The 23188-nt window shown below is 42.7% G+C and overlaps 1 protein-coding gene across 3 annotated transcripts in view; it reads right to left on the bottom strand.

Moving 5' to 3' along the window:
- NADK (NAD kinase) overlaps positions 1–18868 on the bottom strand; it is a 54812-nt gene extending 35944 nt beyond the window's left edge. Inside the window, exon 1 of one of the 3 annotated variants that reach the window (XM_074218712.1) lies at positions 18775–18868. In XM_074218712.1, coding sequence (XP_074074813.1) covers positions 18775–18842 — 68 coding nt within the window. In that variant the 5' untranslated portion in view covers positions 18843–18868. Of the gene's footprint in view, positions 1–8515; positions 8747–9492; positions 9703–18774 lie in introns of those variants that run through there. The other 2 variants (XM_074218715.1, XM_074218713.1) reach the window with 2 other exon arrangements.
- Between the last annotated feature and the right edge of the window lie 4320 nt (positions 18869–23188).

The raw sequence follows: 23188 nt of genomic DNA, 5'->3' as shown, positions 1-23188 counted from the left end.
TATTAAAAACACTAGAGAGGGGGCAGCTAGGTGGCTCAGTGGATAGAGCACCGGCTTTGGAGTCAGGAGTACCTGAGTTCAAATCTGGCCTCAGACACTTAATAATTACCTAGCTGTGTGGCCTTGGGCAAACCACTTAATCCCATTGCCTTGCAAAAACTAAAAATAACAACAAAAAAACCCACTAGAGAGTAGGAATAAATGGACTGTTCCATAGAATAATTAGCAGTATCCATCTGAAACCATCAAAAAGCATTATATTCAACATTCAACGGGGATAGGCTACAGGCATTCCCAATAAGATCAGGGGTGAAACAAGGGTGCCCATTATCACCATTACTATTCAATATGGTACTAGAAATGTTAGCTTGAGCAATTAGAGAAGAAAAAGAAATTGAAGGAATTAGAATTGGGAAGGAAGAGACAAAACTCTCACTCTTTGCAGATGACATGATGGTCTACCTAGAGAATCCCAAGAAATCATCCAAAAAAATTACTGGAAACAATTAGCAATTTTAGCAAAGTTGCAGGATATAAAATAAACCCTCATAAATCCTCAACTTTTCTATATATGACTAGCAAGACAGAGCAGGAAGAGCTAGAAAGAGAAATTCCATTCAAAGTAACCTCAGACAATATAAAATACCTGGGAGTCTATTTGCCAAGACAGACCTAGAAACTTTCTGAAAACAATTATAAAACACTTCTTACACAAATTAAATCAGATTTAAATAACTGGGCAAATATCAACTGCTCATAGACAGGTAGAGCTAATATAATAAAAATGACAATTCTACCCAAACTAAACTACCTGTTTAGTGCCCTACCAATCAAAATTCCAAAAAATTGCTTTGCTGAGTTAAAAAAAGTTGTAAGTAAATTCATTATGGAGAAATAAAAAAATCAAGAATTCCCAGGAATTTAATGAAAAAAAAGTGCAAAAGAAGGGGGTTTAGCCCTATATCATCTGAAATTATATTATAAAGCATCAGTCATCAAAACTGTTTGGTATTGGCTAAGAAATAGAGTGGTGGACCAGTGGAACAGACTAGGTGCAATAGCAGGAGATGATTATAGTAATCTTCTGTTTGATAAACCCAAAGAGTCCAGCTATTGGGATAAAAACTCTCTCTTTGATAAAAACTGCTGGGAAAATTGAAAGTTAGTATGGAATAAACTTAGATTAGACCAACACCTGACACCCTTTACCCAAGATAAGATCCAAATGGTTACAGGATTTAGACATAAAAAACAATACTATAAGCAATTTAGAAGATCAAGAGCAGTTTGTGACTAAGAAAGAGATGGAGAACATCACCAAAAACAAACAAGATGATTTCGATTACATTAAATTAAAAAACTTTTGCACAGACAAAACCACTGTAACCAAGATCAAAAGAAATGTAGTAAATTGGGAAACAATCTTTACAACTAATGATTCTGACAAAGGACTCATTTCTAAAATATAAAGAGAACTGAGTCATATTTTTTTTTAAAAAAAAAAGCCATTCCTTAATTGACAAATGGTCAAAGAATATGCAAAGGCAATTTACAGATGAGATCAAAGCAATCTATAGTCATAATAAAAATTGCTCTAAATCAATAATTATTAGGGAAATGCAAATCAAAACTTCTTTGAGGTACCACTTCACACCTCTCAGACTGGCCAATATGACCAGAAAGGATAATGATCATTGTTGAAAGGGATGTGGGAAATCTGGGACACTATTACACTGTTGGTGGAGCTGTGAACTCATCCAACCTTTCTGGAGAGAAATTTGGAACTATGCCCAAAGGGCAACAAAAATGTGCATACCCTTTGATCCAGCAATACCATTGCTGGGTCTATACTCTGAAGAGATCATGAAAAAGGGTAAAAACATCATCTGTACAAAAATATTCATAGCAGCCCTGTTTGTGGTGGCAAAGAATTGAAAATCAAGTAAATGTTCTTCAATTGGGGAATGACTTAGCAAAATGTGGTACATGTATGTCATGGAACACTATTATTCTATTAGAAACCAGGAGGGACCGGAATTCTGGGAAGCCTGGAGGGATTTGCATGAACCGATGCTGAGTGAGATGAGCAGAACCAGGAGAACATTGTACACCCTAATAGCAACATGGGGGGTGATGATCAACCTTGATGAATTTGCTCATTCCATCAGTGCAACAATCAGGGACAATTTGGAGTTCTCTGCAATGAAGAATACCATCTGTATCCAGAGAAAGAACTGAGGACTTTGAACAAAGACCTTAAATTTAGAAAAAACAAACTGATATTATTATTGTCTGATTTTGCCTTCTATTATACTTTATGTTTCTTCCTTAAGGATATGATTTCTCTCTCATCACATTCAATTTGGATCAATGTATACCATGGAAACAATGTAAAGACTGACAAACTGCCTTGGGGGGGAAGGGAAGTAAGATTAGGGGAAAAATTGTAAAACTCAAAATAAATAAAATTAAAAAAAAAAAAGGACACTGCAAAGAACAATCAACTGAACCCCAAATGGAACACAAGAAAAGACAAGATTGATTTTGGGGAACTATGGTTCTTTTAGTGATCGTGAGGATATCCTTAAAACAAAGACCACTGAATATCCCTAATAATTGTACTGATCATGTATGTTACATATACCTGTGTCACGGGATACCAGGTTCCAAAGAAACTGAACCCGAGGATCACCCGAAAGACACCAGGGCAGGCTGCAACACTTAAATGAGCAACTGCAGAGGGTGGGACAATATAAAGGATAAACCAAAGAAGAAGACTAGAAAAAAAGGATGGACAAGTCTTGCATCCATCATGACCAAGAGCCATCTGTCTACATACTCCACTAGTTATCTACACACAAAGAGATCCTCCCTAGATTGGGGTGACAGGAGCCTGGACAAAATTCACCAGGGATGGATAGTGGGTGATCTGCACCATAGAGACCACCCACATTACTGAGGCCACAGTCATTCAAATGAGAGTTCATGAGGGCTGGAAAGGTGGTGAACATTGTCCTGCATAGCTGAACTATTGCCAAATTACTTCTATTAGGCATATGCTACACTCAGAGGATCCCACAGACCATGCCCCATGCAAAGTTATAGCTGTCAGATAGAAATGTCACCCAAGGGGAGAGAACAAGGAATGTTACCACTGGGGATCAGAGGGGGCAACAACCCCCCTCTGATGAATGGCTCTATTTTCATGCTACCACAAGCTACACCTGCGGCAATTCAAGTTCACCATGACCATGAGGTACTTCCTCTATCTAAGGCACTACAATAGATGTTTCTCCAGAAGGTGAAAACAGTCTAGTTTCTCAGAGGAAAAAGAGACAGAATTACATCTGTCTTTTGATCTAGAAGCTTAAAAAGTCTCCACACAGGTTTCACTGACTTAGAATTAAAATAGGCCTTAAGGGGCAGCTTAAGATGGTGCCCTGGAATCAGGAGGAGCTGCCTTCAAATGCAGCCTCCGACTCTTTCTAGCTGGTGAGTCCTGACTGCCTACAAAATAAGTAAATGAATAAGATAAACAGGTCTTAAAGAACAACTATTCCAAACCTTTCATTTTTCAGATGTACAAAATGAGTCAAACATAGCATCCCCTTTTGCAGGGATCTCTGTATTCTCAATATCTTGAGTCATGCCCATAAGTGTACCGGACTTCAAGCAAAATTTGACCCCAAGCACCACCAACAACAACCTAGAGTCCTGGAAAAAACTCTTTTCCAAATCAATGGAGATCTCCACCTGCTCCTCTTCCTTCTTGAATTCTTACCTGCTCTTATCAAAAATGAGCTTTTAAGAAAAATGTCTTAATTTAATTACTAATATTTCAACAGTATTTTCTACTCTGTAAAATGGGGACTAAACTCTGAAATGCTATATAAATGGGGATTTTATCCCTTACAAAATAGAATATTGGTCTGGCTGCATTTCTTGAACTCTAAATAGGCTCTGTGGGGCCGGCAGAGGGACTATCATTTACAATGTGAGCTCTTAGAATGATTGCGTTTTCTGTGTTGGTGTATTTACAATGAAACTTTCAGAAACATAATTTGCTTGTAAGCTGTGACTGAACATCCTTAAGAACCAAAGGCAGAAAAAAATCAAACAAGAATTTACTGACTACCTACTGTGTGCAAGACACAGGAAGGAGGAAATAGAACAAATAGAGCCCTAAATTTTTAAAACTAGGTGAGCTGCTCCATTCACCCAACCCTGAGTCAGACCCCTTTCCAAGATCCTAAAGAGTGGTCTAGAGGGGTAGACCCAAGGAGGCAGGCTCCCCTCTATTATCAATTCCAAATGCATCTAGAAGATGCCTAGGATAGAAAACAGAAAAGTAGAGGGAGCATTCCAGCAAAACCCTCCCTACAATCCCTTCCAAACAATTTCTCAAATCATGAAGTGGCAGAACCAACACATTTTTCCAGCGCAAGACAACTTAGGAAGTCAGGAGAGCTCTGTGACACTGGGGTGGGGGCCAGTCTGGAGCCCACAGGGCAGGAGAAGCAGCCACCTCTGGAGCACGCCGTCCAGGAGCCAAGAAATAACTTACAGGGCCTCTTTTGCTGGCTCCAGGAGGTGGTCTGGACGGCAAAGCCAATAACCACTGTTCAGATCTAGGTCAAGGCAGGGAGGCATGTTAGTGAGTCCAAGGGAACAAGGGTCCAGGCAGAAAGGAGCATTACCAATTCTTGTGCAGTGATAACACCTTTCCTTAGAGGCTTCCAGAACTAGCCCCAAGGTAATTTCAACAGAGCTGAAATGTTCAAAAGTTCAAAGTTCAAAGTCAAGACACAGGATTATTACAAAATGAACAAACAACAAAAACTTGACCAGAAAAGATTCTACAATGAGAAGATCGAGACACAAATCTAAGATACAATGAAATGAAAATAACTACAAGCAAAGCCACAAAGGAAAAAAAAGAAAAAAGTGGTGTGTTAACCAGTCCACCAAGAATTACTGGAAGAGCTAAAGAGTTAAAAAAGGAACAAAAAAATTGATTTTAAAAATCAAATAAGAGAAAAAGAGGAAAAATTGGGAAAAAAGAAGTGAGAGTGATACTAGAAAATTAGGAAAAGAGAATTATTAACTTGGTAAAAGAGATGCAAAAAATACTAATGAAAATAACATCTAAAAATTATAACTTGCCAAATGGTAAAGCAGTATAAAAACTCACTGAAGAAAATAATTCTTTAAAAAAAAAAATTAGAAAATGCAGTAGACCAAATCCTAAAAAAGGAAATCCAGAAAAACTCAGTGTATTATTTGTTTATCCCAACTCTTCATAGGGAGATAGCTGGGAGATCTGGGGACAGTAAGGACAAGGTTGGAGATGGGCAGAGTACTCTAGCACCAACATAAGGGAGCTCTCAGACAATCCTGGGGCTCTATACCCCAGGGTACCACAATGGGGATAGTTAACAACCAGTACTAGAAGCTTTGCTGCCTGCAACCCCTGGGCAATGTCCCAAGAAAGGAAGAAACTCAGAAGGTGGCAACAGTTGTGCATCTCAGAGCAAGGACCTAGAACGGCTGGCAAAGAAATAACCAAGACAGGAATTCCAGATCAAAGGAGAGCCCACAATTCTGACCCTATGAATCAATAAACTTTCCAGCTGGCTGATAGAGGGGCAGTCCAGCTGCAGTTTACTCTTGGACAGACTGGTCAGAGACTGAATACAGAAATACATTTCACTCTACAGGGAAGAGAAGGGAAGAAAAGGGAATTAAAAGGAAGGTAGACACACAAAAACTCTGAAGATATACAAAAATATTTATAGTTCTTTTGGAGGTGGCAAAGAATGGGATTTGAGAAAATACCTATAAATTGAAGAGATTAACAAGTTAAGGTACAAAAACATGATGGAATACTATTGTGCTGAACTCATATTAGAGACATGACCAACTAGGTCCAGAAGACTAATGATGAAACATGCCACCCATCTCCTAAGAGAAAGGTGAAGAACTCAGAATGCAAAATGAGACAAATATTTTTGGGACATGGTCAAAATAGAAATGTGTTCTAATTGATTATACATGTCCATAATATGTGTGTGTGTGTTCTCAATGGGGCATGGGGAGAAGGGGAGGGAGTTGAATCTTGGTTGATTTAAAACTAATTTTTTTTTTGAGAGTTATCAGCCCATCAATATTCTCAAATCCTTCAAAGGAAAATAGTTTTTATAAGTTCTTACAAGGGTGTCATACATCAATAGTTAAACATAATTATGGAGATTTTTAAAATGTTATTACCATTGTTAGGGCAGTAAACAATAATGATGTTATAGTTATTAAAATCAATTGTATAATCCTAATATAACTTTTTCCAAGACATAATTTGAAGATTTATTTAAATTTAAACAAATATTTCAGGAAAAGGTCAAAAGAAAAATGGCTTTAGTCATTATCAAAAAATTAAATCCAAACGGAAATTTAATTGCTTTTGTCGGAAAAAACCCAAGTCCCTGGAACTTTCCTGGAACCTGGTATTTTGTATTAGCTTTTGGGCACACCCTTTTCCTACAATTAAAAAGCAAAGGACCAGATGAAACTGTGTCTCCTTGCTGAAACTGAGGCTCTGGGTAGCCAGGTGCCTGTAGTCACACAGGTCTCATAACCGTAAAGAACAATGAAGTTACTTGCCAGGGAGAGCCCATTACAGAGAGCTCTAGGTCTGAATGGACTTGGTAAAAATATTTTCTTACCAGTGTGTCCCCAGGATCTTCAAAACCTAGAATAAAAGGGGTGGCTGGGTGGTACAGTGGATAGAACAGTGGTCTTGGAGTCAGGAGTATCTGAGTACAAATCCAGCCTCAGACACTTAATAATGACCTAGCTGTGTGGCCTTGGGTGAGCCACTTAACCCCATTGCCTTGCAAAAAAACCCCAAAACACCTAGAATAAAGCAAGCAGAATAATTCTATAGCTTTATTCCTAATAACTGATGATGATTCATGGAAACTTCTAGGTTTTCAACATGGCATCTTACACACAGTAGGCACTTAATAAATGTCTGCATAACAAAACTATTCCCCAGTTGAAGTGGTCAAAAGATACGAGTAGTACTCCAAAGACTTTCAAATTATTAACAACCATGTGAAAAGAATGAGAACTGGGGATTCAAATAACCTGAGCTCTCCTCTCACCCCCAGCAAAGATGACAAAAGTTGAGAACAGTCAATGCTGGAAGAACTGTTGAAAGACAGAACACCAATGTATTGTTGATGATGTGTGACTCTCCACAAACATTCTGGAAATCAATCTGGAACTCAGCAGTGACTAAAATGTAGTCAGAGATTCCAGTGCTAGGCACAGGGAGGTCACTTAAAAAAAAAAAGAAGAAAAAGAAAGCCTCCACCCATACCCAGCAAAATATTTATAGCAGCACTTTTTGTGTTTGCAAAGAGAATGCCTCTCAACTGGAAGTGGCTAAACAAATCATGGTACAAGAATGTAACGGAATACTGCTGTGCTCTAAGAAAGAACAAATCAACACAGACAAGGGCTTACACCAATTCATATAAAATGAAATGAGCAAAGTCAGAAAAATGATGCATAAAGAGGACAACGATGTGAACACAAAGAGCCGTCCTCACAGAGCACTCAAAACTGAAAACTGCCAAGCTCCAAGAGAGGCTTGGCCTGAGATCGGAGAAATCACCTCCACTTTTCTCAGTGGTCACAGTCCACAGATGTGGAGCACTGTCTGTATTGGGAAACTTTTTCCCCCATGTACTGACCGTTTCAGCTGAATGTTTTTCTCTTCTTCCTGTTTTTCTCTATGAATAAAATTCTTTGTTATAAGAAATGGTTCTCTAGGAAGAGAAAGGAGGGGGTATGGGGGGAAACCTAGGCAACATGAAAAATAAAAGATTCGAATAACAACCATTTTAAAGGTAATTGTCCATTTCTTACTCTACTACTTACAACAGTCTTGCAGAGAGATTAAAAAGAAACCAACCAAGACTAGCAAAAACCTCAACTGCAAATCATGCATTTTGCATCTCAATGCTAGAGTCAGCATCTATGACATTTGGGGCAGCATTTTAAAACTTGCTACACACGACCCATACCGTTGTGGAGAATCAATTTGCAAAACCTTGCCCCCCCCCCATTCCCAAGACAGGTGTCTCCTGACCAATTTCTTTGGACATTTTGCAGGAAATCATAAGTTCGTAGACTGAGAGCTGAAAGGGACCTTGGAGGCCATCTAGCCTGCAAAATGAGACCCAGAGAGGTTGAATAAATGACTTTCCCAGAGCAAGGCAAAGTCTGAGGAGGGATTTAAACTCATTTTTTCTGACTCTTGCAGGTGTTGCAAACAGAAGTCGGGGTCTTTCCCCTAAAATCCATCCCTCTTCCAAAGTTCCCTAGTGCTGCTGAATCTAAACCTCGGTCACAAGCCCGTCCTCACACCAGTCCGGCCTCTAGCAAGCTACCAAAGGGATTTCCACAAATCTCGTCCTGCCCCAGTCAGGAAACCCCAGGGGTTCCTTCTTACTTTTAGAATCAAATCAAACTATTCCAGGGGGCATTGAAAGCTGTCCGCGCAGCGCCCTGTCTGTGGTCCGGCCTGAGCGGCTCCTGCTATTCCTGCGGAGTCCACCCTGCACGCCCTCCCACAGGCCCCGTGTCCAGCAAGGGCCCAGCGAGGGGTGCGGGGGGTCTGCGGGCCCAGGGAGGGGTGCGGGGTGTCTGCGGGCCCAGGGAGGGGTGCGGGGGGTCTGCGGGCCCAGCGAGGGGTGCGGGGTGTCTGCGGGCCCAGCGAGGGGTGCGGGGTGTCTGCGGGCCCAGCGAGGGGTGCGGGGTGTCCAGGGGTGTCTGCGGGCCCAGGGAGGGGTGCGGGGTGTCTGCGGGCCCAGCGAGGGGTGCGGGGTGTCCAGGGGTGTCTGCGGGCCCAGGGAGGGGTCCGGGGGGTCTGCGGGCCCAGGGAGGGGTGCGGGGGGTCTGCGGGCCCAGCGAGGGGTGCGGGGTGTCTGCGGGCCCAGGGAGGGGTGCGGGGGGGTCTGCGGGCCCAGGGAGGGGTCCGGGGGGTCTGCGGGCCCGCGGGCAGCGGCTGCTTGGCCCGGCCCGCGTCTGGGACAGTGGGCGACTGGTCAGCGCCCGTGAGGGTCCCCACGTGGCGTGACGCGTGGGCCCCGGGCAAAAAAGGCGCCTGCCCGATTCATCCTGTACACGACAAGAAGGACGGACCCCCAAATACTCCGCGGCACCCCTTTTATGAGCCAAACTCCCAGAAGCAGCCGGCCCTGGCTGTGCCGGCTCAGGGGCACGATGGGGCCCGGGTGGGCTGCAGGGTCCTGAGGGGAGGCAGACTGGAGGGGGCACCCCCGCGGGGGCGCGGGCGGGCAGGGCGCACCCCGAGGGGCAGGGGCGCTCACCCCGCCCCTCGCGCCTCCTCCTCTGGGGCAGGGCGGGCGTGGCCGGCTGGGCCCCGCCCCGCGACCCCGGAGCCCCGCCCCCGCCCGCCCCGCTCACCGCTCAGCCGCAGATGCCGACGCCTCTACATTCCCGGGCTCCCCCGGCCGCTCCCCGGGCTCGCTCCTGGGCCTGCCGGCGGCCCCGCACCGGCCCTTGTCGCCGCCGCTCGCCGTCGCTACCTCCAGGTCTGCGCCGCGGCCGGTAGCCGCCCCATGGCCGCCGGGAGCAGCGGCGACAGCAGCCGGAGCGGCAGCGGCGGCGGCGGCGCCTGCGGCCGGGCCCTCACTGCGCAGGTGCCGGGGCGGCCCTGCGCAAGCGCGGAAGCGGCGCCGCGTGTCGCGTCGCGCGCACTCCGGGGCGCGAGCCGCGTCCCCCCTGCCCCTGCCTTTTCGCTGGCGCACGCGCACACGCACGCGTAGTGCGCCCCGCCCCCAAGTCCCCGGCAGCCTCCGGCCGGGTCACGCCGCCTGGGCGGATTGGGCCATTTTACAGAGGAGGAAACTGAGGCAGAGGCAGGCGGCCGGGGCCCCCCTGCAGCTCCCCGGGAGCGCCCCTCTTCCCCAGGCTTCCCTGCAGGCTCCCCTGCGCTTCGTGGCAAAGGGCAAAGCCCTGGAAGGCTCGGTGTCTTCCCCGCACCCCTCAGTTCCTCGGGGGAACCCCTTCCTAAGACTTGCTTTCTTCCTTTTTCTTTCTTTTTTTTTTTAGGTTTTTGCAAGGCAAAGGGGTTCAGTGACTGGCCCAAGGCCACGGGCTCGGTAATTATTAAATGTCTGAGCTTGGATCTGAACTCGGGATCTCCTGACCCCAGGGCCGGTGCCCCGCCGCTGTGCCACCTGACTGCCCCGCATCCTCATAAATTCTTTTTTTTTTTTAGTTTTTACAAGACACTGGGGTGAAGTGACTTGCCCAAGGCCACACCGCTAGGGAATTATTAAGTGTCTGAGGCTGGATTTGAACTCAGGTCCTCCTGACTCCAGGGCCAGTGACTGTCACATAAGAACAATCACTACTTTAATGTCTTCACCCTTTTTAGGGGTCGCCTACTAGATAACCAATCAACTTATTGCTGCTTTGAATCCAAATCACTCTTCTTCGAGGAAAATTGCAGAAAAGCTATTACCCAAACTCAGAATCCTAATCTCCATGAATTTCCCAAAGCCCATTACACACTTCCTCCTATGCTTCGAGTGGGTGGAAGCATGGATTCCTGGAAGGAAACCAAAGAAACCCAAGGTCACAAGCATCTCCCTATTAATCTGTCAACTGTTATTTTATCTGCAACCTGAATCTCACCCAAGTCAATTGGATCAGCTTTAGTGATAATTATAATACAGCATTGAGCATTTCATGTTCACGTTTCCTTTATTCCTTATTCCTTCTCATATCCACCATATGCCTCCCCATTGTCCTATGAATACTTATTTTTAATTTTTCAGAGACCTGGCATTAAACCATGTAATACATAAACCTTAAAACAGAAAGTTGCTACTGCAAAGAACGATTTATGAGAAGACCCATGCTATTCCTTTGTAGAACTAGGAGGGCAGAGGGGATACAAAAGTGGACCATTGCATATATTGTCAGACTTCTTTTTTTAATAATAAGTTTTGGGGGGGCGTGGTTTCTGCCTCTTTTTAAAGAAGTTCTTTGTTCTAAAGAGGATATTGACCCTGTCAGTAGTGAATTTTACCATCTATATGAATGAATTTTATATATATATATATATATGTATGTATATAAACAGAGAGAGGAATGAATTATTTTATTATTTTTCTGGGTCTTTAATAAAAGCAGAGTTGGTGGGCGAAAGGTCACTTTTCACCAAGGTACTAAAACTCCAAAGGAAAGTATGGAAGAAAAGGTATTAGACTGACTATCAAACTGAAGGCCTACAGAGCCATTGTGTCAACTTAATTATTGTATGCCTCTAAAACCTTGACTATCTAAATTAACAATCTTATCTAGGTTGTCTGGAAGATTCTGAAGATCCCAGAGCAGAAGATACCAGATTAACAAGGTCCTCTCTTGAGCTAAATTGCCAAGCATTCAAACTCCTACAGAGAAGGCAATGCTAATGTGCTGGCCACATTATTTCAATGTCAAACGTGATTGTCAAAAAGACTATTTTATGGTGGACTCACAAAGGGGTCCTAAATACAAAGACAATCTGAAGGTCTCAAGAATTTTGGAATTGATTATGCAACATGGCAGACACAGGCACAGGACCACCCAACATGGCATGCCCCCATCACAGAGGGTACTCTGCTCTATGAGCCAAATGGAAGCAGCCTAAAGGAAACGTGAGATGAGAAAATTTAGGGTAAACACCCCAGTGGTTCAGTTGAACTGTTTGTGCAAAGCCTGTGGTAGAGCATTCTGAGCTCCTACTGGTCTGTTTAGCCACAGTCCAATACACTATAAGACTTTAATAGTATCAGTTTTGGTCATCTTTCCAAAGAAAGACAACCACCAACCAACCAAACCTTGATAATCAGGTTGATTTCACAATTGCACACGGTGCTTGGAGAAAACTCCCTCAAACAGGAATATAACAAAGCCTTGCATGCTTAATCCCATCAAGAGCCATCTACAGCTATCTCCAATTCTTTGAAGGTCCTTAGGACGACTGATAAGGCATCTCTTTTTTTGGTGGTGTCCAATGTCCTGGGCCCCCCCTCCTTTTGAGATGGGTAATGGCAATCCCACTTCTGCTTGTTAAAAGGAGAAATAGATCTAGGAAAACACTGGCAAGAGGAGCTAACAAGTCTCCCATTCTGGGATGGGGTAGTGGGTGGGGGGGAAACGACATACCCTTCTTTGGTCAGTTCAGAGAGTCATTTCAGATCATGCCTTCTGATAGTCAAAGCTATTTAAACCCTAAGATAGAGCACCATTTTGTGGGATTTGGCTTTCTAACTAGACCCCTCCCCTGGTATAACCCCCAACTTAGAGAAATATCAATATATGTGAATGTTAGATGTTAATCTAATTCTGATTTTCTTTTTTTTTTAAGGCAATGGGGTTAAGTGACTTGCCCAAAGTCACACAGTTGAGTAAATATCGTCTGAACTCAGATCCTCCTGACTCCAGGTCCAGTACTTTATTTATTTTGTCACCTAGCTGCCCCCATGTTTTGCTTTCTTTAGGCTAGAGGCTCTAGTAACATTTGTCCCTTATTAGGACAAACTGTGGGAAGATTAAGATATTTATTCTTCCAGGCTAAAACTTAATGAGGACCCCCTCCTCATTTTGGGGGTCACTTTTACAGCACCAAAACATCTTTCCAGCCTGACTGGACTTTACTCCTTCTACCTAGCTCACACACCCAAACCTTTGCACAGACCAACCCCACCCCCCCCACCTCCACCCCCATTCATGTAATACTTAGCATCCCCCTCTACCTACTAGAAAAGACTTTTCTGAGTCCCCCTGCTATTAATGCCCTCCCTCTCAAATTACTTTAACTACTTTGAATGGATTTCTTTTTGCACATTTGAATGTCTATCTCCTCATTTTCCACCAGCCTCCACTCATTAAGGACTTCTTTTACTTCTCTGACAGCACTCTGATTGGATCATGGAGCCATAAGCTCTTCCATTGCATATAGTTGGTAGTAATAATAATAATTATAATAATAGCCAACATTTATATGGCACTTCCTATATTTGGGCCTCTTAGCTAAGCTCTTTACAAGTATTATTTCATTTAATCCTCAGCAATAACCATAGGAGGTGGGGCATGTTAAGATGTCCATTTTACAGTTGAGGAAACTGAGGCAAATAGAGTGCAGTGACTTGCCCAGGCTCACATAGGTGGTAAATGCTTGAAGCCAGATTTGATCCAGGAATTTGAGTCTTGCTAGCCCAGCCCTCTATCCACTTGAGTTGCCTAATTGAAATGTATAAATAAGTTAGAGGTATAATCTGAGTCCCATAACCCACAGGTAGGGAACTTTCTCCTCACTAGAGGAAATGAATGCCTCTTATTGATGGGATAAGTGCGATGGAATTACCGGGAGGAGAGCTTAGCTCCCTACAAATTGACTTTGAGACCCTTCTAGTCCCTTTGATCTTTGGATTTGCTTCTGGCATTTCAGTCTTCTGGCTTCTTTAGAGAGATGGCAATTCCACAGTTTGCTGAAGGGAGAATAGGACTAGGCCAGGAAGACCCCAAATGAGGAGCTAACAGTCTCCATCATGTCCTTAACTATAGCTTCCTGCGTTAGACTTTGGAAAAGTTCCCCTTGGGTGAGATCTGGGGCTCCTAGTAACAACTTCTTCCTTCCTATGGGAGAACTCCCTCCCTCACTCTTTATCTGATTTTTGGTTTGATTTGAATAAAGGATTTCTTTGTTACCTGCTATATGTTGTTTCCCATGGATCTAGCTTTAGGTGGGAAAGGCATCAAGCCTAGGATATGAAACTTGGGACCTCCTTTCCCTATTAAGAAATAGCAATCAGAAATATAACTTGAACCTGAAATCACATCCCCCAGACAGTATCTAAGGGAGAAAGCATATGTCATTCTAATCTGATACCTTCCCAGTTCTTTGGAGAGTAGAGCAGTAGCCAAGCCTCTGACTCCAACTTTCTGCTTCCCCTTCTGGTAGGAATGAAAGTCTTCCTTGGTGGGGGGGAGAAGAGGCTAGAAATAATTTATAAATTTCTAACCAAGACCCTCACCTGCCTCCTCAAACCAATACCCTTCCTCCTTTTTCTCTCCTCCCCTAGGAACCGTATATTCAATTCTCTCCAATCAGCATTTAGTAAATACTTACTGTGTGCCAGCCTCTGTGCTAGGAACTAGGGAAGACCCAAAGCCTCCAGTTGGAAGTAACCCTAGAGGGGTGCTTTGAAGGGAGCTGGGATTCTAAGTCAAACAACCAAGATGAAGAGAATGGCAAGCCCCAGGGCAACCTGTGCAAAGGACAGGAGGCAGGAGATAGAAGTTTTGAGGGAGTGGAGTAGCAGGCCAGCCAAGTCAGTTTGACTAAAACAATACCTAAATGGGAAAACCAAATGGAAATAAGCGTTTGCCTGTTTTATCCTTTGATTTATCTTAAACTTCATTTTTATTACTTGGGACCCATTTTGGAATTGTGACTTGTGAGGGCAGTTTTAATTTGCTTTGAAAACTCATTATCTGTATAGGGGCGGATAGGTGGCATAGTGGATAAAGCACAGGCCCTGGAGTCAGGAGTACCTGGGTTCAAATCCAGTCTCAGACACTTAATAATTACCTAGCAGTGTGGCCTTGGGCAAGCCACTTGCAAAAACCCTAAAAAAAACCCTCATTATCTGTATGCCATGGAAATAATGTAACGACTGACAAATTGCCTTCTGTAGGGGGTGGGGGGAGGGAAGTAAGATGGGGGGGGAATTGTAAAACTCAAAATAAATAAAATCTTAAAAAAACTCATCTGGCTTCATGCCACTCCCTTCCCCTACTCATATGCTCTCATAAATGCACACACCTTGGCTTCTCTGATTATACTCTAGCTACTGTCCCTGGAAAAAAGCTATTCAGGTGGTCCTAAGTTGGAACACTGGGGAACTCTGCATGCACCTACCCTGCATCTGGACTTAAGGTTCAGATGTTCTGGGGGACCCTCTCATCTTCCCTTAGAAATGAAAGAGGATCTCCCCTTTCTCCCTCTGAAACTAAAGGAATATTCTAGAAAAAAGTTCATACATGCACAAGACAATCATTGACGATCTCTGGGCTATATTGACCCCCAGTCTCTGCTGATACCTACAGATCCACTCCCTTCTCTCAAAAGGATCACCTAATCATTACCTTAAAGAATTCCCCTGGGCTCTGTCTCTTCACAACCCCTGTCTCTAAGTCCCTGCAGCTCACCCACTGACTCCCTACTGACAGTTTTACCTCAGGGCCCTTCCTGACAATCTAACCAAACCAGCTAGATGTGTGATAAACCAAACCTGGACCACAGGGTCATAAGCTGCCGACCAAAGCTCAGACTTGGTGTCCTGGTGGTCATGGGAGCTTTCAGGCTTCAGGGAGAAGGAACCCTCACTTCTACTCCTCTTTTAGCTCATAAATGATTGCCCAAACCTAGAATTGCTCAGCTGGCAGCCTTTAGATACCTCAATGATCATGAGCCCATGATTCAAAGGACACCTTGAAGATCAGTGAGGGGACTTCCTCTATGTCCAAACCTGGACCAAGAGCCCCAGCTGCCTCCTCAAAGCCAGATGATATGGCGCTACGTGATCCAGGACTCTAAGGACTGAGAGTCCCAACCTTTTGTGACCCAGCAATAGGGAGCACTGTTCCTCTTAGATAGAAGGAAGGCTGACCAAGGCTGGGACTAGGGCCCCTGATAGCCAAGTAAGACTTTTATTCCTCTCTGAAGAGAGAAAAGGTCAAGACCTGAATGGCAAGCCTCAGCAACAGAGAACTTCCTTCGATTTTCCTATTTAGGTTCATGAGCCTCTATCCAGGACCAGGGCTTTGGGCCCCATGTGCCTCAGTGGTAGAGAACCCTTCCCCTATTATGGTTTACACCCACTAGCAATACAGAAAAGCATGAAATAAACCTTGAAAGTTAGGTTGGAGTGTGAAGTTTAGAATATAGAGTTTGATTGAATTTTATCATTAAAAACTGATTGCATGGAAATTTCTTAAAGATGAATTATTGGGGGGCGGCTAGGTGTTTAGAGCACCGGCCCTGGAGTCAGGAGTACCAGAGTTCAAATCCGGCCTCAGACACTTAATGATTACCTAGCTGTGTAGCCTTGGGCAAGCCACTTAACCCCATTTGCCTTGCAAAAACCTAAAAAAAAAAATTAAAAATATAAAAAAAGGTGACTTGTTGAAGTTCTCAAAGATGACCAATGACATCAGGAGGGACATGTATGACTTGAAAGTGAACTGTATTTAAATGAGGGTGTTTGTGTAAAGTTACCATTCTCACTCTCTTCTCTAGAGTTATCCGGGTTCTGGTAAGACAGGAGGCAGCCCTGAAGCAGTGAATGACCTTAGCTTTTTAAAATGAAAGTGTTTCCCAGACCTTGGCCCTTTTAAGCTAAAGTCTTTCCAGGATCTCAGTTTGTCTGAAGCAACATTCATTCAAGGATTAAAGGCTAGATAAGAATCTAGGCAAAATTTGATCTAATTTGCCTTCATAAAGAATTGGTATGGTGGCCCTTCGAAAGCCACTTAGCCCCATTTGCCTTGCAAAAACCTAAAAAAAAAAAAAAAGAATTGTTCTGGGAGGGGAAGACCCTCAGTGATCACAACAGAAATAATGGCTAATTACACTAATTACACTCACTCTAAATAATCAAAATTCAAATCAGACTTTTGTCTTAGGAAGATTGCTTTGGCACCTATGCAGAGAAAAGGACAGGAGAGAGACTAGAGAAAGGAAGACCAACTAAGAGGTTACTGCAGTGGTCCAGGCTTAGAGGTGAGTGATAAAGCCTGAAGAAGGTGATATAACAAGAATGGTTTTATAGTTATTAATCTATACTCTCTGAACTGATCATGTATCTTCCTTCTCTGCCTTTCTCCCCACCCCCCATCTCATTGTCCAAGTTATGAAATGAGGTCAATAAATTTTTAGTAAAGTGCTTCATTCCCGCCCCAGACTCAAAAGCTCCTATCAATAAAACAATCAAGATCCTAGCCTCAGCAGGAAATGATTAAGTCTTTGACCTACCACCCCTCATCTCTATCCCTTAATTACCTTATCTCAGCTCTAGGAGTTACAGCCCCCATCAAAAATACCTAAATTACCTCCTATTCCTACTCCTTTAAAAACTCACTCACCCCTCAGTTGAATTACTTGGCTTCCCTTAGAGGGCAGCCCATTCTGAGGGAGTGATTCCCCCAAAATAACCTCTCACACCCCCTTGTTTTTCTCTTCTACTTACCCTTTACTTGTCTTCCTCTGAAGCTAATTCTCTGTGGGGACCCTTTGCTCTTCTCTATTGCTTTTTCCCCACCTGTTTGTCATCCTGTGAAAGCAGCCCATGATGGGGGTATGTGATTCCCCAGATAAACTCTCACACTCTTTCCTTTTTCTTAAACTATCCTTGTTCTCATCAGCCCAGCTTATGACTGCTTCTTCTTTACTTAACTCCGCTACTTCTACTAAAATCTTGCTGCTTCTCTAAAGAACTTAACCTGTGAACTTTTTTCTTAGTTACCTGTGACTATTATGTAGTATTATATTATAATATTATGTGAGAATATTTTGTAGTCATCTGAACTTTTGCAGTAACCAGGGAATTAAAATTTAAGCCTTTTCTCACCCTTCTGAGTCAAAGTTGGTGATCTCTTCACCCAAAATGAACCCACATAAATCCTTATGCCCCTTTTCCCAGAAACCCATCTTCTCCTGGCTTTAGAAAGAAAGGAAGGGATGCAAGATCAAATTGAAAGGCTGACAACTGATCTCACACCTGGCCTATTGCAATAGCTGCCTCAAATCTATCCTCACACCAATCCATCCTCTATTCAGCCATCAAAGTGATTTTTTTCCCCTCAATCAAAGGTTGGATCATCTCACTCTTCAGCTTTTCACATCAGCTTTAGGACTTCCTTTTACCTCCAGGATCAAATACAAAATAACCTTGGCATTCAAAGACCTTCTTGACCCATTCCCCCTCCTACTTTTCCACTCTTCTTACTAGTCCCCAAACTGTTCCCCATCTCTCCCTCCTGGAATTTCCTCTGAGGGTACCCAGTCTCTGGAATGCTTCATCTCATGCCTCTTGACTTCATTAAAGTCCAAACTAAAATCCTAACTTCTACAATCCCTCTTCATTACAATGACTTCCCTCTGCTGATTACTTTTATTTTTCTGGCAAATAGTTTGTTTATACATAGTCAGTTTGTATATTTTTCTCTCCCCCACCCCAATTAGATTGTAATCTCCGAGGGTAGTGATTCTTTTTTGCCTTTCTTTGTTGTTTCTCTATGCTCAAAAAACGATATTTGACAGAGATAAAGCATATGGACTTTAAAAAGGTCAAATGATTAAAAGATTATTGATGTTAAACATTGACCTGTTTCACACTCTAAAGCTGCAAGGAGAGGTCAGTCACTCTCTATAGAATTCTTGACTATCAAGTGAGGTCTCCTTACTGATCCCCTCCATGGTTTCCTTTAAATCCCAATTAAAATCCCACCTTCTACAGAAAGCCTCCCCTAGTCCTGCCTCATTCTAGTGCCTTCTCTCTGCACATGATTTTCTGTTTATCCTGCCTATAGCTATTTGCATGTTGTCTTAGACTGGAAGCTCCATGAGGGCAGGGACTGCCTCTTTTTGTATCCCCAGCTCCTCTCATAAGTCATTCCTGACTTGCTTACCCGCTCTCCTGAGAAGTGGAAGCCTGAATAGCTCCCACCTTGTTCCTCAGTGTCTTCCACCATGGCATCCCCAAAGCTGCAGAGCTATCTGACACCCAGGAAGGACCTGACAGCCTCAAGAAGGAATGTAAAAGTTCCTTCCCCTTTCAGCCTTTCCTGTCCCCCTCCCCCTACTGTTTACTCTCCCTTCTTTTTTTCTGGCCACACTGAAGTCTTTAAAAACCTCTAGCCTTTCTAATTCAACCCATTTACTTCAACACCTACTATATGCAAAAACTTGATAATAGATGCTAGGCATAAACAAAACAGGCCCAGACCTCAAAGAATAGTGTTGCTGTTGCTGGTCAAATCCTCAAAGCAGACTAAAGACTTCAGGAAGGTGATGTCTCCACTTGCAAATAAATTGGATTAAGTGAGGCTGGGCTGGGGTACCAGCCTCTCAGTAATTAAGGCTAGGTAAGGAATGAGGCAAGAAATGGCCTCTTTTTAACCTATTAAAAAAATCAATCTGGGTGGGGAAAGACCCTCAAGATTTCTGGGTGGTGACACATTGAATATATTCCTAATACTTTTGTATTATCCTGTTTTATATTCTCCCAAATGAACCATAACTTGGTAAGGTCCTCTGGGGGTAGGGAAACCTTTCCATTTGGCTGTTGTCTCTTCAGTATCTAGCATGGTCCCTTCCCCTTGCAGAGAGTTGGAATTGAAACTCCTAACAATACCTGTGTCCTGCAACTCGTCATTTTTTTTTAGATTTTTTTCAAGGCAATGGGGTTAAGTGGCTTGCCCAAGGCCACACGGCTAGGTAATTATTAAGTGTCTGAGACTGGATTTGAACCCAGGTACTCCTGACTCCAGGCCGGTACTCTATCCACTGCACCATCTAGCTTCCCCCATCTTTTTTTTTTAAGATTTTATTTATTTTGAGTTTTACAATTTTCCCCCTAATCTTACTTCCCTCCCCCCACCCCCCACAGAAGGCAATTTGCCAGTATTTCCATGGTATACATTGATCCATATTGAGTGTAATGAGAGAGAAATCACATCCTTAAGGAAGAAACAAAGTATAAGAGATAGCAGGATCAGACAATAAGATATCAGGGTTTTTTTTTTTTTTCTAAATTAAAGTTAATAGTCCTTGGTCTTTATTCAAAATCCACAATTCTTTTTCTGGATACAGATGGTATTCTCCATTGCAGCCCCAAATTGTCCCTGATTGTTGCACTGATAGAATGAGTGAGTCCATCAAGGTTGATTGTCACCCCCATGTTGCTGTTAGGGTGCACAGTGTTTTTCTGGTTCTGCTCATCTCAGCATCAGTTCATGCAAATCCCTCCAGGCTTCCCTGAATTCCCATCCCTCCTGGTTTCTAATAGAACAATAGTGTTCCATGACATACATATACCACAGTTTGCTAAGCCATTCCCCAACTGAAGGACATTTACTTGATTTCCAATTCTTTGCCACCACAAACAGGGCTGTTATGAATATTTTTGTACAAGTGACGCTTTTACCCTTTTTCATGATCTCTTCAGAGTATAGACCCAGCAATGGTATTGCTGGATCAAAGGGTATGCACATTTTTGTTGCCCTTTGGGCATAGTTCCAAATTTCTCTCCAGAAAGGTTGGATGAGTTCACAGCTCCACCAACAATGTATTAGTGTCCCAGATTTCCCACTTCCCTTCCAACACTGATCATTGTCCTTTCTGGTCATATTGGTCATAATTAAGAGAATTAATTATCTGATGATTTACTCAGGGTCACACAGCAAGTAGGTACTTAATTGCTTGAGTAATTAATTTTTTGAGCCTTAATAATTATCTTATGAAAATACTTGAGTTTCTGGGTTCTAACAAATATGCAACTGCTTTTTTTTTTTGGTTTTTATTTTTTGCAAGACAATGGGGTTAAATGACTTGCCCACAGTCATACAGCTAGGTAATTACTAAGTGTCTGAGGTTAAATTTGAACTCAGGTCCTCCCAACTCCAGGGCCGTTGCTTTATCCACTGCACCACCTAGTGGTCTCTGTGCAACTGCTTTTTGCAACTCTTCTGATTCTTAGAGAATATGGTCTCTGTTAGGATCATCTTGAACCTGAAAAGACTATGGGGACATGGTCAGCTGACTTCTGACACCTGCGACAGTACAGGTATGAGGTGAAACATTTCTTTACAGGGAGATGCTAAGAAATAGATTACTGTTTTATGTTTTAGTTTTTATTAATGCTTATGTTATCTTTTGGGTCTTAAACATTTCTGAGGAAATAAATAACTCTTGATTTTTGAATTTTTTTTCCAGCCCTATACATCATTTTTGGACCCCACTTGAGGTTTTCTTCATTTTCTTCTCCAGCTCATTTTACAGATAAAGAAACTGAGGCAAACAGGGAGAAGTGACTTGCCCAGGGTCACATAGCTAGTGTCTTGAGGCCAGATTCAGACTCATAAAGATGAGTCTTCCTGACTCCAGGCCCTGCATTCTATCCACTGTGTCATCTTCCTGTCCTATATAAGAAAACTATTTTGTATTTTTTTTCAAGAAGGCATCCTGTGAATCCCTTTTATTAGAACTCTAAACATGAATCCTCCCTAAGTTTTGTTTTAGAGATTTTCTGCTCTGGGGTAGGAGTAGAGGGCCATAATGAACCTATTTCAGAGAAGCCTGTTAAGAATCAATCAATCAAAAACCATTTATGAAGTTCACATTTTATGTTAGGTGCTGGTGTATAAAGACAAAAACTGAACCAGGCTCCTGACCTCAGGGAGTTTATATTCTACATGAGGAGAGAAGAGAACTTCTGATTAATTCTCCTGTCAAGAATTATGGTTTTTATATTGATTGATAGGATATGTGTAATGAATTTAATAATAATGTTTTAGTTTCTAGTTTCTGGTATCTTTTTACAGACAGGCTCTGGGCTTGGAAAACAGAAACAAGATAGTAATTTGTTTTAATCATGACAGGACCTGCTTCTTTCTCTCTGTTGTGATAACCTGTGTTAAATAAAGTGTATCAGTATAACTTGTTCTGTACGGCTCCTCTCAAAGCTACACAAGTGACCCAGTTGTTTCCACAAGACTCCTACTTGGATGGTCACAAGTGATGTAATCCTTGTCTGATGTAATCTTTGTATTGTCCTTGAATGGGGCTTGTCTTGGAAAGATGACTCAAGCCCCAGTTTGATTGTTTTATGATCCATCTTCCCACTTATGATCATGTATAAAAACATTTGATTCCACAACAGCAAGGAAGAGCTCTAAAGGATGGGAGAAAACCCAAAATCTATAAATCGGTTCCTTACAAAGAAAGTAATTAATAAACCTATTGGATTTACTGATATTCCATCTTTGCCTGCCTGCTTTGTAGTGCTCAGGTTAGAGATGGCTCAGTAAAAACTTGGTTAATACTGTCTAAGTCTGATACTCTTGAATTCTATATTTCTGATCAAAATTGTTTTTATTGCCTCTAGTTAAGATTTGTAAGTTTGAATGTTAGCCTCTGACCTCCACAAGGTCTGTGTCTCTCCAGTTACAAATCTGAAGGCAGGCTTTGTGTGAAACAGCCTAGTCCTTTGGACTTTCACAGTTGCGTAAACAGTAAAGATCATCCTGAGAAAGCAGGAGACTGGTCTGGTAATCTCTGTAAGAAACTGAATAAATTCTTATGCTCAGGACATTTTGGAAAGAGAGAAATCCCAATGTTTTATTTTTTATTTTTTTATTTTTTTAAGTTTTTGCAAGGCAAATGGGGTTAAGTGGCTTGCCCAAGGTCACACAGCTAGGTGATTATTAAGTGTCTGAGACCTGATTTGAACCCAGGTACTCCTGACTCCAGGGCCGGTGCTTTATCCACTATGCCACCTAGCTGCCCCAATCCCAATGTTTTATATGTCTATTTTATATCTGATAACATAAAAATATCAAGTCAGAAGAAGAGATAGTAGTCTTGTCACTAATTGGATCTTGTCAGTTCTGACAGAACAGACTTTATGGATGGGTTAGAGAATCACAAAATAATCAAGTTATCTTTATGGACTAATGTGAAACTTGATTGGTTGCCCCCCCCAATTTTATGATCTTTTGTGAGATTTCTATAAATATTGTTTCTTCATTAAGCTTTTGGTTGGTATCTTTAATGATACCATCCACCCATGGGTTCAATAAGATCCTAGAACACACTCTTTTTGGAGGTGAGGGCAATGCTATGGGGTTAAGTGACTTGCCCAAAGTCAAACAGCTAGGTAATTATCAAATGTCTGAGGCCAAATTTGAACTCAGGTCCTCCTGACTCCAGGACCAGCGCTCTATCTATTGTGCCACTTAGCAGCTAGGTGGTACAGTGGGTAGAGAACTGTCCTTGGAGTCAGGAGAACAGGAGTTTGAATTCAGTCTCAGACACTTGACTCTT

The sequence above is a fragment of the Macrotis lagotis genome, chromosome 1 (genome assembly GCF_037893015.1).
Source record: "Macrotis lagotis isolate mMagLag1 chromosome 1, bilby.v1.9.chrom.fasta, whole genome shotgun sequence".
NCBI lineage: Eukaryota > Metazoa > Chordata > Mammalia > Peramelemorphia > Peramelidae > Macrotis > Macrotis lagotis.
This window is presented reverse-complemented; position numbering and strand designations above follow the sequence as displayed.